The sequence below is a fragment of the Mytilus californianus genome, unplaced genomic scaffold (genome assembly GCF_021869535.1).
Source record: "Mytilus californianus isolate M0D057914Y unplaced genomic scaffold, xbMytCali1.0.p SCAF_4, whole genome shotgun sequence".
NCBI lineage: Eukaryota > Metazoa > Mollusca > Bivalvia > Mytilida > Mytilidae > Mytilus > Mytilus californianus.
This window is the reverse complement of record NW_026262690.1, coordinates 11,139,486-11,158,602: the sequence shown is the minus strand read 5'-3', so window position 1 is coordinate 11,158,602 and position 19,117 is coordinate 11,139,486. Positions and strand designations below refer to the sequence as shown.

At 32.7% G+C, this 19,117-nt stretch overlaps 1 protein-coding gene across 7 annotated transcripts in view; it reads right to left on the bottom strand.

The window, feature by feature from the left end:
• The window catches only part of LOC127737462 (A disintegrin and metalloproteinase with thrombospondin motifs 18-like), a 270,986-nt gene that overhangs the window by 130,731 nt on the left and 121,138 nt on the right, over positions 1-19,117 (bottom strand). For 5 of the 7 annotated variants that reach the window (XM_052248167.1, XM_052248170.1, XM_052248169.1 and 2 more), the window contains 4 exons: positions 10,687-10,747; positions 9,182-9,440; positions 7,541-7,697; positions 6,856-7,034 (listed from right to left, as the gene is read on the bottom strand). In XM_052248167.1, the coding sequence (XP_052104127.1) occupies positions 6,856-7,034; positions 7,541-7,697; positions 9,182-9,440; positions 10,687-10,747 (656 nt within the window). Of the gene's footprint in view, positions 1-6,855; positions 7,035-7,540; positions 7,698-9,181; positions 9,441-10,686; positions 10,748-11,335; positions 11,400-19,117 lie in introns of all 7 variants that reach the window. The other 2 variants (XM_052248173.1, XM_052248166.1) reach the window with 1 other exon arrangement.

Genomic DNA, 19,117 nt, shown 5'->3' with positions numbered 1-19,117 from the left:
TGTTAACAGGTTCTTTTGGTTTAGTAGCCCTGATGACCCATATAGTCAACTTACCACATACAGATTCAAGTCAGTATTATTAGGAGCAACTTGCTCTCCGTTCATCCTAAATGCTGTTATACGTAAACATTCGACTAAAAACCCCACTGACTGGACAGCAATGTTAAAGAAAGACTTATATGTTGACAATATTATTTCGAGCTTTAATCAACAAAGAGATTTGTTAGACTATTTTCATACACCACTTTCAGTATTTGAAAAAAGCAGGTTTTAACTTAGGCTCATGGGCTTCGAACTGCAAAGAACTGCAAGACCGTGCCTCATCCGGAAATGTGCTAGACGAAGACAAACTTGTCAAGATACTTGGTTTGCGATGGGACACAGAAAACGACACACTCACATTTGCACGCAGAGACCCACTTTTAGTAGATAATAGCATTAAAACAAAACGCGATATACTCCGTCATTCATCACAAGTGTACGATCCGCTCGGAATAATCAGTCCTATCAATGCTAGGAGTAAAATGTTGATACAACGTATATGGGAGATGAAAGTAGATTGGGACGAACCGTTATCGTCGGACGTCGTTTTACAGTAGAGACAGATACAAAAAGACACGAATGATTGTACCAAACTTGAGATTTCCCGCTGTAACATAGACAACACTTTAAACACGAATAACTTGCATATCCACATTTTTACCGATGCAAGCTTAAAGGCCTACGGATCATGTGCATATATCGTAGATTCAGATGGAAATCAAAGCACGCTAGTGATGGCAAAGAACAAAGTTGCACCACTGAAGAAAATGACAATTCCGAAACTTTAATTAATTGCGTTTGTTATAGGAGCTAGACTGTTGAATCATCTTATGCAACATATTTATATTGAACAAGCGACACTTTGGATTGATAGTCAGATAGTACTGAACTGGCTAAAGACTGACAAACAACTACCAGCCTTTGTTAGAAATCGAGCAACTTACAAGGACGTTTAAATGGAGGTATTACCCGACAGACTCAAACCAGGTCGACTTATTATCTAGAGGGATATCAGCCGATAAATTTAAAAATAGTCAATTATGGATACATGGTCCACAGTGGATAACTGACAAGTCTAAATGGCCGTCATGGATACCTAATGATCATCACCAAATTCTCTCCGTTTCCACAGACGATGTAGAAACAACGAAAAAGGACGAGGCCAGTATGATAGCTGATACAATAGGACTTCATCAAATTATCAACATTGATCAATTTTCTTCTTATCAGAAACTACTCCGTGTAAGCGCCTACGTATTAAGCTTCATACAAAACTGCAGAAAAGACAAACGGAAATTCAGAATATGTCTATAATGTTAATTCGAAATTCACAACATAGAAACTATGCCGAAAAAATGAAGGACTTAAGTGAGAAACAAACGAAAAACAGCCTTGTTAAACAACTCAAACTGTATTTGGATCAAGAAAATATAATACAATGTGGTGGAGGAAGAATTAACAATACAAATACACTAGAATCAGCTAAGTTTCCCGTTTTATTGCCTTCTAAAGACAAGTTAACCGATCTCATCATAAAAAATGCGTATACAAGAAATTTTCATTGTGGACTAGAAAGTTCTGTTACAGTTTTGTGACAGTATTACTGGATTCTAGCAATCAGACGAAACATAAAGACTTTGCATCGCTGTGTTACTTGTCGTAAAGTAACTGGAAGACCCTACCCCGTTCCAGACCCACCACCCTACCAGCCGACAGACTTCGTGAAGACCATCCATTCACAGTTACAGGAGTGGATTTCGCAGGACCATTACACATAAGAAAGAAGGACAAAACAAAAAAGTGTACATATGTCTGTTTACTTGTGCTAGTACAAGAGCAGTTCATTTAGAAATTGTGCAGGATTTATCATAGAATGCTTTTATTTTAGCTTTTCGCCGTTTTACAAGTAGAAAGTAACTCCCAAAAGTGATGATTTCAGACAACGCGTCTACGTATGTTGCGGGGGCAAAAGAAATTGAACATTTAACAAAATCATCATATGTAACCGAGAAGCTTAATTCTTATGGAACAACTTGGCGATTTATCCCGAAGAGAACACCTTGGTTCGGCGGGTGGTGGGAGAGATTGATAGGATTAACAAAAAACTGCATTAAAAAAGTATAAGAACGAGTACTGGTGGACAATGCAACACTCAACACGATAATTACTGAAGTAGAAAGTATACTCAATGATCGCCCACTTACATACGTTTCATCGGATCCAACGGACAACGAACCCCTTACTCCGTCACATTTATTTTATGGAAGACGAATCAAGACGCTTCCGTATAACGGACTTGAGGACTGTACTTTACAACCAGGAGCCAAAGACATTACGCATGAATCAGTAACTAGACAATCAAAGTTTATATCATTAATTCTTAAAAACTTCACAAAAAGATGGAAACATGAATACTTAACTTTGCTAAGGGAACATTACCGATACACTGGTCGAAACACACAGAACATTAATGTCAGAGATGTAGTTCAGATTCATGACGAATCAGGTGTGACATCTAGTCCAATCAGCAAACTTTATCCGTTAGAACTGAATTCTTTGGAAGTTGAAACTAGAGCAGTTTAGTGTGAGGCAAAGAAGAAAATAATAAAAACATGGACTAACGCATGTTAAATGTAAATTGTGATTTGATTTTGAATTTTCGGTGTTTTAACGCCACTTTTAAGCACCGTTTTTTGGCTATTTCGTGGCGGCCAATTTTCATTGGTGGAGGAATCCGGAGTGCCCGGAGAAAACCTGACAATCCTAGTCAATTAAGATTGGAGTCGAGTGCACCCGCACGAGCGGGGTTCGAACTCACAACCTCAGTGTTGACTGGCTAGTGATTACAGTAGTAACTACTTAGACCACTCGGCCACCGAGGCCCCAAATGTAAATTTTGAAAAGTTAAGGTAAATGTGATTAGCATATGGACATTTAAGTGAATAACCATGGACTGTTAAACATTATTACATAGAGACTTTAAAGTTTTAATTATTTTCTCAGAACTTTTATCATTTAATTTGTGATCACTTTTATTTATTGTAAAGTAATTCATTTGCGGCCCACAGTATGTTGGAAGTAACGCATAAACGTAACGTTCTCGCTGCCGCTATTCATTGTAACGTCACCTAAGTGTGACGTATTGATATTAAAGTTTGAATAGAGATCCATACATGCTAGACGCTTTTGTTATTGTTAGCCTTATAGTTGCCCGATTTACCCACTAAACGATACTTATACAGCCAGGTAATAATATGGATGGTCTCGTAGAATTGTGTTTGACTTGCATTCCGGAAGTCATCTGTTCAATCCATAGCCGGGTGAAACCTAGGACTTACAAAATGTATTTGCTGATACAACATTTAACAGTTGGTCGGCTCTGAGTTTGTATCGGATTAGGCCACATGTCTTCCTGTTGAGTCTCTTCTTGTCAATTAATATGTTTGAAATCCGACTCAGTGTGTAGATTTAGTACTAACATCATCATGTTCTCATCCGATTGTGCAAGTTATATTTGCCACTAGACGCTAACAAACAATCCCTCATCGTCAGATTAACAGACACTAAGCTGTGTTGGTTAGGTTCATTGTTGAAGGTTGTGCGTTGACCTATAATTGTTAACTTCTATGTCATTTGGTCTCTGGTCGAGAATTCTCTCATTGACAATTATACCATCTTCTTTTTTTTATATTTTATTCGGTAAAAAAAAAGTATGTTAGCTCAAAGTTCTAATATATCAAATAAATCAAATACATGTACATCAAAAGAAATTCAAGACGTTAAACTCGAAGTGCAATATTGAAGTGTTCAACCCTTGATCCCATTCAAGATAAATGACAATATGATTATTTAATTTTTCATTTTTTCAAGTTGATGTAAGTTAACAAAAAAAAATCACCTGAGATTTAAATTACTGTTAAATCTTTCTTTGTAATATTTAAAGATTTGGGATTTTAAATTCTTAACATAAAAACATAATTTGTTTGAAACTGTACGTTATCAAGTAATCAATTAATCGTACTAAAACTCATCAAAGATACCAGACTTGTAAGGTTGTACGCTGACGCGCGTTTCGTTTAGGACTCATCAGTAGAGATCGAATCAAACGTTTGGAGAGCAAAATGAAATACAAATATGAAGAGCATTAAAAACATAAAAATCCGATACTTTGTGTCAAAATCGCTAAGGCAATCTATACCTAGGGGTAGAAAAAAATTACTGTTTGGAAAATTTCAACATTTCACGAACAGTAAATTTACAGAAAATTAATGTTGATGTAATTAACTTTGTTTTTCCTATTGGAGATTGGGAAGTTGGAAATGTAAAATTGCGTCAAGAATTCTTGCTTCATGTTTTTTAACGTTTATTTCATCATGGTCTGTACATACAAATTCCTGACCCGAAGACAAACTGAAAATAACGCAAAACTCTAACCTTTTCCAAACGAATTCAGGAATAAACTCAGGTAGTTAGCAAGGGAAAGTTGTATAAAAAAAACGAAAAACTTAAGAATGAGTAACAAGAACAAGTTTTAAAACAGTGGGTTATTTCGAGTGTTTTTGAATGAGATGCAGAACCTGCTCCATTAGTAGCACACATTCTGTTGCTTACAACCTATTTTCAAACATAGTGTTTTTGTTTTTACAATAAACTATTGTGTATACCTTGGTCATTCTTTTTCACTTAATACTTTATAAACCTTATACATTTATGTATAAGTTCCTAAAGAAAGAAATATATCTTCGTATGCCATTCTTTGTAATGAAACATATTAAACCTCATTCTTTCAGTTTGTCTTTACAATGTTTTTCAACAGACAAGTAAACATCGGTGATGACGCACATCTGGTGATGTCACAATCGAGAAGACGGGATTTTGATTTCGACATTTGAAACATATCCGTGGTCATCTATGACATAAGAATCATGATATGAAAGCAAGCTCTTAACCATCGCTTTAACTTGGAGATATACAGCCAATTTGAAGTTGTTGCTGGAATGTTGATACGTATAAAACGTCAATATAATAATTGGAAAGCAGAACGTTTGGGCCTCAATGGATCCTTATTGTCAATTTCTAAGAATGTCAAGATAAAGGAGCGGACTAAACTGTAGTTGTGGTATCCTTTCATTTTAGAGCGATGGGATAGATACCCTCAATATAATCATCAAACGTCGATTTTTTAGTGACAGGACACCTCTCCAAATAGCGGAAAATAAAGGTTCTGTTTAATCCTTCTACATAAATTTAATCTTTTATGAAGAATGGCTTACCCCAGGAAAAGATTACCTTAGCTGTATTTTGACAAAACTTTTCAAAATGCTGTGTTCTCAGTGCCTTTCAGCTTCAACTTTTTTTGGCTTTTTAAACTTTTTTTATTCGAGCATTATTGATGAGTCATTATTTGGAGACGAGCGACTGGCTTACAAACTTTTAATCCTGGTATATATGATAAGTGTATTTATACGAATAATGGACTAATTTAGCGAAAAGTACACTGCAAGGAGCAATATTAGACCGGCTATTTGTTGAAAAACACGCCCACAAAACTAACAAATATGTTGTCATAAACAAATCAACCATCGTGACTCTTTCAGCTTCGGCTTTTATTTATTGGAGAGCTTTTTGTTTGTTTACAATGAATGAATTATCCCTCCCTTAACAACAAAATATGTGTATCTACATTATCCACACTTTCATGAAACTAATTCTTTCAATCTGTTTTTAACAGAATGATGACTATTGAAAAAAATAAAAATTACAAATATTTCATATTGTACGACGACTCGAACTTTCTACTCGACCAATATTTACAAGTTTTAGTATCCACATATGATTCAACCACCACGATTAGGCACTTTCACTACTCTAAAATTGTGTTTCCAGCTACGGAGTTAGAACATTGGCTAACATAATTCAAAGAGAATATATCTGAATGAAGAGCTTGCATTCGGTTTTAAATAGCTATGAGAGATGACTGTAACAGACATTCTTTAAAGAAGGGGAATTTTAGATTTGGCTGATTAATGATGCAGTTTATTGCAAAAATAAAAGACCTTTGTTTGCAAATTGAAGTTTTAGAAATGGTATCTCTGCGTCATCGTTTTCAATGAAAAGTCTTTGATTGGCAATATCCGAAACGATAGTTTTTAGGAAGGTCATTGAATAAGACAATATGTATACAGCACATATACTTTGCAATGTTGCCATGATGGTGGCTAATAGATAATGAAGTCATTCGAGATATTTACCCTATTGACGCATCTCGGTTTACCTTGTTTGTAGTTTGTTCGATTCGGACAGTTTTGTTAACTCTCATGTTTGTCTGTTTGTTTACGGACTTATATTTCAACTGCTTTGTGGAATTCGATTTACTTAATGTCCAGTGCGAATATTATATGCATAATAAGGACGAGAACTATTACAAACGTCACCGATTTACTTGGTCTTGCAAGAAGTTCAAGTTGGATGAGGTCATTAAAGAAGAATAGTTAGTAAGGTATAAACATACATATGTGTCTTGCAATGGGCTACATACAAGGCTTGAGTTTTAACATAAACACATAACTTACCCATGTTGACGCATTTATGCATTTCGGTCAATGGTATAGTATTTTAATATTGGTTTTTTAATAACACAACATTTTTATTTTTAATCATAATATGAAATCATCTGTTATTTCATTTGAACGACGAGGTATGACTATTCTTCATGTGGTGTTCATTTAAAAAACTTATAACGACAGGAACAATTATATTTATTAACAAAAGTGCATTATTTGAAATTAAATTAGATTATATGAATATACTTACTGCATTATACTTGCAAAGCATGATTTCAACTCTGCGGGTCATGTCAGTAGCTGGTAATTTATAAGACAAGAAGTCCGCATCACAATACACTGCCAATTCTATTGTTAAGTCAGATGAAGGTACTGACCGTTTATTTATTTTTTCATGGTTATATTCCGTTTGATAAATATGAGCGTCATCTGAAATAGTAAGAAAAGGCTTTGATACAGTTCCTCACAAAACTCTGAATAGTAAGCTTAATAGATATGGAGTACTAACAAACATATTCAATTTGATAGACTCATTCTTAATACAGAGCGTGGCAGTAAATAGCTGTATTCTAAAGAAAGCATGAAATATTTTATATTATTTTAGTGATCGACCGGATACGTTTTGCTTAGAAGCAAACTTTGTTTTAGATCCATTGTTACTCGATGAATAGGTTCGTCCTCAAAATTAACTTATTCTTATTTAAACTTTCCTATGTCTTTTGCTGCTTATGGAAACAACATCTCTTGTTGATAAACTCAAGTTATGCCATTGTCAATCGATATAAAACAACTGGTACCAAATAAATAAGGCAAAACAAAGTATTTTTTTGAAAAAAATATGTTAATTTTGCTGTCATTTTATTGGTAGCTACTTACTAAGTAACAGCCAGCACAATGTTAAATTAAACATTTTTACCAGAAAAATCGATGCTTACCGTTTTTTTGGCTAAAATCTGAGAACATAAAATCTTCTCGTCGTTTTCTGGCTATAAGTGTTGTATGTTGTTCACTCTTTAATGAACTCCGTTTTCGAATATGATGTGGCAAAACTTCAAAGTGAAGTTCATGGTCACTAGTTGACATCATTCCTCGCTAAATGAATAAATTTTTTATTTACTATGCGTTTCATATGCATGAAAATAATTAAGGTGAGGGTTTATTTACTGTTAGTATTTAAAGTTTTGCCTCTCGCTTTTTGTGATGACACACTTTTAACCTATTATTTAACTAAAGGTACACATTTATATAGCATCATGCTAGTACCTGGTTAGTTGTTACTTATTGGATGCTACTTGAGGTCAGCAGTGGTAGCTACAGTGCAGTTTTAGTTATTAAGAACAAGACAAAGAGAGGCGAAAGATACCAAAGGGACATTCAAACTCATAAGTCGAAAATAAACTGACAACGCCATGACTAAAGAAAGACAAATACCAACAGACAAACAATACTACACAAAACACAACATAGTAAACTAATGACTGAGCAACACGAACCCCACCAAAACCTGGGGGTGATCTCAGTTGCTCCGGAAGGGTAAGCAGATCCTGCTCCACATGAGGCAACCGTCGTGTTGCTCATGTTAGTACACACCCGGTAATAAGGCTAATTCGGTAGGTAAGATTCGGCAAAAGGGGACGGGATTGTAGTAACGACATTTGGAACATATTCGCTATCATGTGACACGATATTCCATAACGGTCAACCAACTCGTGATGGCGTCCGTTAAATTTACAAAGGGATGATTTCAACTTCATCACGTGGAACTCTTGGCTTAATAGCTTCCTTGTGAGCAGCAACCCTCTATCAAAGAAATCATGATAGGAAATACAAGCCCTGGAATATCGTATCAACTGGGAGATATATATTCCGAAAGCAGGCGCTGCTGGAATGTTGCTACATAGAAATGGAAAGTTCATAATAAGGAAGCTGAAATCATCTCTTTTGTCGTAAAGTTTTGATTTCTACCGACCCTCATTGTCAATTTCTAGATGTAATTCAAGATGTGAGGCAAACTTATCTGTATCTTTTGTATCCTTTATTGCAACCAAACTGTTAGCAGTGGGTTTGTCACGTGTGTCTTGTAAGACCATCCCCATGTGTATTTGATTTCAAACCGTTCATACATACTAGACATTTACACAAAAACGGATCATGCGGTCATATTTTTTGTATCAGAAAACAAAATCTAGACTTATTTATGCACCTTGCATTGTTTTATTCTTACCTTTAACAGGTTCGTGTTGCTCATTCTTTGGTTTTCTATGTAGTGTTTTGTGTACTGTTGTTTGTCTGTTTGTCTTTTCTTTTTTAGCCATGGCGTTGTCATTTTATTTTCGACTTATGAGTTTGAATGACCCTTTCGTATCCTTTGCTTCTTTTTTTGTACATTTTTCACAATGGTTAAATAATGTAATACATAATATATATTTCGGGTGAAAACAGAGAACTCTATAAAAATACAGATGCAGAATATTTCCAAATTTTAAAGAGTAAATGTTAATTTTTATATTATTTTTTAGTTCACGTAGCGCCTACTTTGTTTAATATTAGCCAAATTCTAAATGACAATTGTATACCAATTCTTCGCAAAATGATGCTGAGACAGTTCCATCATGGGAATGGACATTTCCAATTAGAAAACATTCCGGATGTTCTCCATTCCATTCCGTTTTTTCTTCATCAGTTATTATGGAAACTTTAGCCGAAGGGTGAAGTACCGACTTGGTATGCTGAAGAGTCATTTTGTAAGATTCCCCAAATGCAGATATGTCAATATCATATGATTCTGTAGAGTCTACTGATCGTCTTCGTCGATGGATTGATGAAACATCTAGGCTACAATAAGAATTTTTTTTTTTTGAGTAGTTCATGCTTCTGTTTTTGCCCTATTGATAAAATGTAAGACGGTTGAAATTGATTTCTGTATCTCTGGATTATGTATATTTTTTTTCTGTAACTGCAAGCATTGTTTGATACTATTTCATTGGTATTGTATTCTGGTTGATAACAATGCAAATACTGTAGTGGTAAAAGCATTTAAAAAATAAATTGAAAATGATTTTGTGTCGCACGTTCTACGTTACTTATGTTTTTCCAATGATCCGGATAAAAAATGAAACTGCTAAACATTTAGCTTCTCCCGACATATATTAATGCGTATGTTGTTGGCTATGTTTTAATCTCTTAACTTTAAGATAAAGAATAACATTAAAAGCGGTTCCCCCTTGATTTGTGTTTAATACACAATATACCTTCTTTACCTTTTGACTATTTTTTTTCTTCACTTTGTCGAAAATAGGCTTGACATGTGATACAGCCACTTGTCTGTTGTTGTTGAACTTGTTATACGGTTGAAGCATATGTCTAGACATATTTTTGTTAATTTTGACATATGGTATATGCACTTGTTTGTTGTGGTTGACCTTCACATAAGGTTCAAACTTTTGTCTTTTGTCTTTTGTGGTCCTTGACATATGGTATAGACACTTGCTTGTTGTTGTTGACCTTGACATATGGTAGATATAATTGGCTTGTGTTGTTAACCTTGACACATAATAAAGACATTTGTCTGTGGTTGATGACCTAGGCATATGATATATACATGTGTCTGTTGGGGTTGGCCTTGACATATTGCATAGACACTCGTTTGTTGTTATTGACCTTGACATATTGTATAAACACTTGTCTGAAATGGTCAGTTTGATCTTAACATCTTCTGATTAGTCTGTACAATAAATCATTCAGTCGTGTTCAGTGTTTCAGTTAACTTCCACTCATCCACTGCAGTAGATTCAGAACTGTTCAGACTATTCGCTTGCAGTCAATTTAGTATTGTTTGAAGTGTTTCAAATTTTGTCATGTCGAAACCCTTTGTAGCTGATTAAACGGTATGGGCATCGTCTTACATCCAGGTCATTTTACCCCGATTGATAGTTGCGTCATTGATATCTTCTTACTTTTATATAAACAGGTTATGTAGTGATGTGTGTATACACTTATGAACAATTTCCACTTTTGAAAAAAAAATATCTGAACTTAAAGTATTTCAAAAGTAAAACTATCCAAAGAAAAACTATCCTACCTCTGCTGATGTGAATTTGAAACTTCTTGGACTGATGTCAACTCAAACTCATTGAAGCCATCTGAAAATAATATGAAAAGATTTACAAATACATTATCTATGTGTTAAAGTTTGTTTATAAAATGCCGATGTGAATTCAAGAAGAAGCGCGCATATTCTATTTATCTATTTTTGTTTTGTTATGTACAAGATACCAATGAGAACTTCATCGAATGACGTCAAGAGACCTATACTTTACCTTATTATTAACCGATGTGTATGATAATAATCAAGCTACATAGGTTCTGAATAGAGCACAAACGATCGATATTGCACAAAAAAATATGTAATTGATTTTTGACAGTCCATATTTCACATCAGATAACGCCATAGGTCCAGAAATTATTGCAATGTTTTCCAACAATATTTTGCACCTGAACTTTTTAGTTCAATTTTATGGAAAAATTAGGTGAAATACGCATTACACTTCATACTTTCGCAAAGTAATGAATTTTATTAATAGTCATATTCTTAAATATGTTGTAGAACTTTCGAACCTAAACTGTGCCTGAAGTAGATTTCCCGCCACACCCCTTTTTACAAGTCTGGCAACATTTTAATCCTCGTATTTATGACGAGTTTATTTCCGACTTAACAGTATTTTTGTTACCTTCACGAAGTTTTCTAGAGTTGATAAATTCATTGATGTGACTATCTTCTAACAAAGGTTTTGCCTGCAATACAAATGAAAGTAATCTCTTCAACATGCCATTTTTATAAATCATATGACCATGTCTAGTGTATTTTTTGTATCAAGCAATCAACCAGCTATTGTATAAATAACTGTTACAGATAAAAAAATTTGCCTTATTTGTAAAGTATAAAATACAGTCGTTTATTATCCTGTTTCTATTTTGAACGAACATTAATGTTAAGGATTACTTTTAATGTCATAGTTTATTTGATTGTCTACTCTGCGGATCGCGTTTCAGTCATATAAAATAAGACGATGTGGTATGATAGCCAATGAGACAACTATCAAATAAAGAACGTAGATGATAGTAACTATATGTTGCCTCAAGGTTTTCGACAATGAGGAAACCCATACCGCCTACCATGTCGATTTCGAATAAAATCAAAAACAATGGTTGAAAAAAAAACAAAAAACAAACTAAACGTTAAATCGACAAAATTAAATAACAGGATAAAAGAATACAAATAAGTATAATGTTGCATAATATAAGATTAATTTTTGTGCTCGCTTCCAGGCAAAAATAAAAATCCTGGCAAGCCTTACTTTTCTTTCTCTTTCTAAGGCTCCTACGTGTTTTTAATCTATTTTCCGACAATTTACATATACTACATACAGTCTTGCTCAACAGGAGAGATTCTTATCCAACTAAATAACAACAAATGTTGCAAACAAAGAAAAATTTGTATACAATCTAAGCACTATGAAACTTGGTATGAATTTAAATTTGCTTTAAAGTTTTACTTGCATCTGAGTCAAATTTAGAATGAAGTTTATATTACAGTAATATAAAAAAAATGCACTCTGTAGCTGTTTATGCATTCAAAGTTCTGTAAATTGACATATAGTTGCATACAATCCTTCTTTGTATCCTTTGAAATTTCTATTATTGTAGTATTTACAAAGTGATATCGTTTGCACTTCATCTATGGGAAAGTGTTAAAATATTAATCTTATATACACAGCGTGAGATAGATACTATATTGATATTACGTATGATGACGGTATACTTTTAATATCATAATACGTTTTCCATTTATATCATCTTTTCACAAGCACTTTCTCAACAGTACTGTCAACGGGATATTTCGTACACAATTAAAAACAGTAGATCGAACTCATTTTTACAAAATATTTTGAATTTGAGTTGGTCTAGAATTTAAAGTGAAGTGAAAGAGTTTGTAAAATGCCAAATAGGCATTAGATATACAAGAAATTAATATAATTTGATGATAACTAGGTATGAACAAATTTTTTGAAATTTTTAGTGTAATGGTTTGTTTGAAACACGAGTATTATTAACCAGCGAGGTAGAAAACAAGCACGATAAACATACAAAACAACTACAAATCTACAAAACACCACACAGAACTAACTATTCAAATCTGTTTCAGAACAAGCATATTCGAAAATGCTCAATAAAAAAATAAGAAGTTGTGGTTTGATAGCCAATGAGACATCTCTCCACTGACGTAGAAATCAACACCTATATGTCACCGTACGGTCTTCAACAATGAGGCAAAAAATATACCGCATAGTAAGCTTCAAAAGGGCCTGAAAAGATAAATTTAAAACAATTCAAACGATAAAACTAACGGCCTGATTTATGTAGAAAACACAATAAACGAAAAACAGAAATGATATGTAGCAACAAACGACAACCACTGAATTACAGGTTCCTGACTTTGGATAGGCACATATAAAATGTGATGGGATTAAACATATTGGCTGACGGAAAACCCTCCCCCTAACCTTGGACAATGATGAAACAGTACAACATTAAAACAAACAATAAAATCATTTGAAAAGGGCTTAACTCATTAGATCGATACAAAACACAAAAACAAAAAACAAAAAAGCCAAAAACGATCAGTACGTATTCAACATCCTATGAATTTAGTAGTCATTTACAGTCAGTGAAAAACATGACCTTGTGCAATGACAAAATAAAGGTATGGACAGATACTAGGACCATGAATGTGCATATGTATATAACAATAGTATTTAGTTAGTTTTTAGTTTACTAATAACTAAATCAGTATTTATACCGATAAATACAATCTTCAAAGATCTAATAATCTAATAACAGTGTTGAAGTTGTAATCTTTTAGAATATGTTTGTTTAAAGGATCGATAGCCTTACTCGTATCTTATCTAAATCTACGAGCTCGGTTAACAACATCACCGTTAAAATTAGGATGTACTATCCCGTATGTAATAAGTTTTTAACAGGTATAGCCAAACTTCCAAACCTTATCTTTGTATAAATGATAAAATTGAGTAAAATTTATTAAAATATTTTACATTAATAATAGAGAACACAAGTACTTGAACTGAACTTGTAGAACCTGAACATCGATTGGAATATTGCACAGGTAGAATATATAAAGCGATGGGGAACATGTGTATGCAAAAGATACTCCACATCAATGGAGATACATTTAGAAACAGCACAGCTTTATTAATAGGGAGGAATAGAAATGCAGACAGCTGTTTTTCATCATAAAAATTGGGATATGTTATATGATTTCAAATGAGATACCTATCCACCAGAGACCAAAAGACTTTGATTTAAGTAATTATAGTTTGACGTTTACGGTCTACAACAATGAACAATATCAAATCTGTATAGCAAGCCGGAAAAGACCCTTGCATGACCAAATGTAAATCGGTTTAAAAGAGAGAAACAAAGGCCCAATTTATACACAGTCCTCAATGCTCTTCAACTTTATTTGGCCATTTTATAATTTTCGTTCTGGCGTCTGCCGTACACAATTTGAATCTCTATATCTATGGTAAGTTTTTTCTTTGATAAATATAAATAAATTGTAATCTAGTTTTTTATTTTTTAACATTGTTCATTTTGCCTTTTCGTAGCAAATGTCAATGAAGGGGAAAATTGCAAATTTATCTTAGTATATTGTAAATCCATAAAGTTAATATTCAGGAACATTTAAATGAAATCTCTGACGAAGAATTTCTGATTTCCTATTTACATGTTACATTATACCATGTTCACCACTGGATGAAAACTTCATAAAGCTGTACACCTACGTTTATGATCATTAACAAAATATTAAATAGTAACGTGACAAAATAATATTTTTTCCAAAACAATATTGAACACATGAGCATACCTCAACAAACTATATCAAAATGTATTTATTAGATCGATGGTTCTCTTTTCATACTCAAATATTCTTTTTTTTTAATTAGGTTTAAATCAAACCAAAACAATGTGTTGCATTCAAAATTAATGTACTTCAATACCATAAATGTTTAACGATTTTAAACTTGTTTTTCTAAATGAAAATTATATACAATGAACAACACAAAATCAAAAGTTTAGATGAAAAATGTATAAAAACATAGATAATTTAAGTGCCAATCTGCCTAAGAATCAGGTAGTGGTGAAAACATGACAAACAAAAATGCACTCAGCTTTACATTAATTTAGGTTCAGAATGTATAATGTTGCATGTATATAACATTCGTTTCCTTTCCCTGTTCTGGTAATTCAAGATATAATTTGGTGAAAATGCACTAGAAATTAACAATTAAGGGGAGATAACTCTGTAATTTGCTATCATTCTAACGAAAATTTATCTAGATATTTCTTGAATTACCAGACACACAGAAACGAAAGACCTACCATTTCTAATTCAGGATGAGGGTACCTTCAAAATAGGTTGGTTAGGTCGGTGGGTTTTTTTCGACCATTGAATTTTTTTCTAAATTGCCTGTATCTTACAAAGACAGGCACTTAATAACAACAAGACATTGCTTCATTACATACCATTTAGTGTAAATATTGTCAGAATTTTAAATTTTTAATCATTTATGAAGAAAAAAATGGTTAGGTGATTCATAAGAAAATGCCTGTACCAAGTCAGGAGTATGACAGTTGCTTTCCATTCGTTTGATATGTTTGAGCTTTTGATTTTGGCGTTTGATAAAGGACTTTCCGTTTTGAATTTTCTTTGGAGTTCGGTATTTTTGTTATTTTTCTTTTTTCTGAAATTGGTTAATAAGAGACTAGTTTTACATTTTACTAGGAATCTTGAGTACTTGTATTGCACTCAGCATGTGGATTGCTAATGAGACAACTATCTTCCAAAGAAAAGACCAATGCAAATATTGTTAGCATTTATAGTTTATTAGATAGCTTTCATCAATGAAAAAACTTTTATATAACAAATATATGTGAAATGAAACAAAACAGTCAGAGATTATTTAAAATCAAAAACAATACAATCAAATGAAATTTCAGCGATCTATTTACTTATTATAAACACAATTGCACCACTAACTAACAAAAAATATAACTAGCGATAACTCTTCGTAAAAATAATAAACTAATAAGCAATCTGTTATTGTTGTAAATTGACTATCATTCATTTCTTTGTGTATGCTCATTCAGTTATAATCATTAAAAAGCTTCATATATGAGTTGCAGTTGATATTATATCATACATTTTTTATAGATTTTGCCTGCTCTTTAATTGTAATATATTGCAAAATTGTTTATTATATTTTACAGTTTTGATAATGACTTAAATATCTCAACTACAACACGATTGACTGATTTATTGATTTATGTTTAACAACACTTTTAGCACTATTGGCTTTTTCTTGGTGTTCCGTTTTATTGGTGGAGAAAGCTTGAATGCTTGAAGAGAACCACCGACCTTTGGAAGGAATACTGACAATCCAAGTCAATAAAGTTTGGAGTCTATTACACCTGCTATGTGCGAGATTCAAACTCACAGCCTCAGTGTTGATAGGCTATTGATACAGTGGTTGGACTACTAAGACCACACGGCAACCAAGTCCCCCAATACAACACGAATTATAGCCAAAAGGGAAAAGAGAAATAAAAAATACGCATCGGTTCGGTCCTGTTTTTAATGCGAAAAAAACCTTTATTATTTGTTTTGATATATATCTTTTGCTATATGGTTGAATAATTAAATTTTGAATGTAACACATCTTCTGATTGGATGAAAGTGTTTTGTCTATCAGCTCATAGACATAATTGTGTCATGTGACTGTGACGTCATCAACGTTTTTTCATGAATTACTCCTTATAAATGCAATTTAGAATAAAATTATAAGGAATGATTAATATTTTTTCTGTCTATTCGAAATTACCTCAAAAATGTGGTGCACACTTTTAGATAACATGCTATGCGGGTTATTCAGTGTGCACCAAATATTCGATATTATTTCTTCATAGACAGAGTGTTTGTACAGCTATTCCTTAAATTGTTTATAGAGATTAAAGCTGTATAAAGCAATATTTGGAAACTAGTCTTTTCAGTGTTTCCAATTTATTTTTCTTCAAATTGTTTGCACAAAAATATCCTTATATGTAGCTTATTTACCATCTAGGTGTTCACCTTGCACACATAATCTTCCTACATGACGCTTTGTGAATAACCTGTTATGAGACTTAAAATTTTTAGCACTTATCCTAAAATTAGCGTTAATTGTATTAAACTTCATTACCGCAATATCTGCGCACATTCAACGTGGTTGTAAAATTGGTTCAAGACTTAATATATCTTTTGATTGATTGATCATGTTTTACTTAACTTCCAGTGTTAATATTTTCATGCCTATTCAGGACGAAATGTATAATTGAACTATGGTATTTTCGAGCAAATTGACAATGTTCATTAAAATAAATACGCAATAGGAGTATTTTGTAAGTGATATTTACTCAAGATTTTAAATATCGCAGCCCATATTCCATTTTCGATTAACATTGAACTTTACGATGTTATAATATGATAAACTATTTCGACCTTTAACAAGTACATCATTTTAATCCTAACCTGAATTAAAACACAGAATATGTTTAACAGAGCAGCAATGCGTGACGCCTTTGATAATGTTTCTTTCGATTATTCAGATTAAATACTTTTGAGAGTGTTAAAGGGTTACAAATGCAATTCATTTCAGGTAACGCGTCTAAATAGGAGTCTAACAGGGTTAATGATATCAAATATACTAGGTATAATGACATATAATTAAATTTTATTTAAAATGTTCACTAGATTTAAAATAAACTTGGATTTGTTTTTCATATAATTTGAAACGAAAAGTTATCTTCATTATCTGATCATGGAAATATTGGCTACATAAGTCATGAATGAGACATACATTTTCAGCTTTCTACAATTATCCGGATCATTCAGATGGTGGCACGCTGGGTCACTTCTGTGAAGAGTATGAATAGAGACAATAGTAATACCCCATATTGATACCTTTCACCAAAGAAAAGGCGAGAAGTTTAATACATTGTATGATAATGTCAAACATCCAGAAGCGGATTAGTTTACCTGGCTGGTTTAGTCTCTTGCATACTGCAATTACTTAGTCAATTGCTTTTTCTTTCTTCTAATACATTTCGACTATCGAATTTTAAAGCTAGTACATAGTTTTTGGATATCTATTTTTTTATAAAACGATAGGTACACAATATGTCTTTCAAACTTGATTCATTTCAAGTAGTGCATAAATAGTGTTAAAAGATATAGGGACAGACAATATCAAAGGGACAATATCAACAACAAAAGTCGAAAATACACGGACGACGCCATTGCAAAAACAAACGATAGGTCAGTGTTATTTGTAATTAGATCAATTGAGACAGGACTTACTGGGTTGGGTATTTATGTAGAAACATGTTGCATACAAACAACAAATATTAAAGCTCAGTATATTGTATACAAAATATGATTTATCATTCATATAAACATATAATGTAAGTCTAAGGAAAGTTATTTCACGATTAAATCTAATGTTTATATACCTGCTATCATATTATATCCTGTGCATTAAAAATAACAGCAGTAATTTTGAAAATAAATTGATTTTACGAAATTACCATTCCTATTTCCTAAAATATTCGTAATGTTATGAAGCAGATTTACTATCTTCTATAATACAATATTTAACAAAAAAAGTTAGATTTGCAATCTTTTGGAAATGTTTTTGTTTACTGTTTTACCGATGAGCTCATAACGAATGTAAAATATTAACATAAATTAGATGTTGATATGTTATAATACAGATAAAATAAGTATAAACTTAAAGAATTGTTGGATGAGCCTTAAACCCATAGGATACTTAGACCCCTCCTTTCCATATACACACAAAAAAGAAAACAAAGAGTAATAAAACCAATTACATTGTGAATAAAAACTAAACATCATCCAAAAAACCCGACAAATACGCAGATCTAAATACATTTTGTCATATTATTGGTCACTAATTATAGATTATGATTGCCTCCTCATACACATCACTAGTAAACAAAGTTTGATCTCAAACGGTCATTTTGATCTGAACAGCTCTTAAACGACTGAACAATAAATTATTACGTCTTTTTCGGTATTTCAGTTAATTTGCAGATTCATCTACTGCGGTAAACTCAACACTGTTCAGACATTTCGCTTACAGTCAATTAAAATCTGTTCAGTCTATGTTCAGACTGTTCACTAACTGTTATTTACCTGTACACATCAACATTATTCTGAATTGTCTGAAATGCTACTGAACAGTACTGAATTGACTGCAAGGGATCTGTCTGAATAGTACTGAATTTACCACAGTGGATTGGTCTGAAAATTGACTGAAAAGCTGAACACGACTGAGTAATTTATTGTTCAGACTTTTCAGGTCCTGTTCAGATCA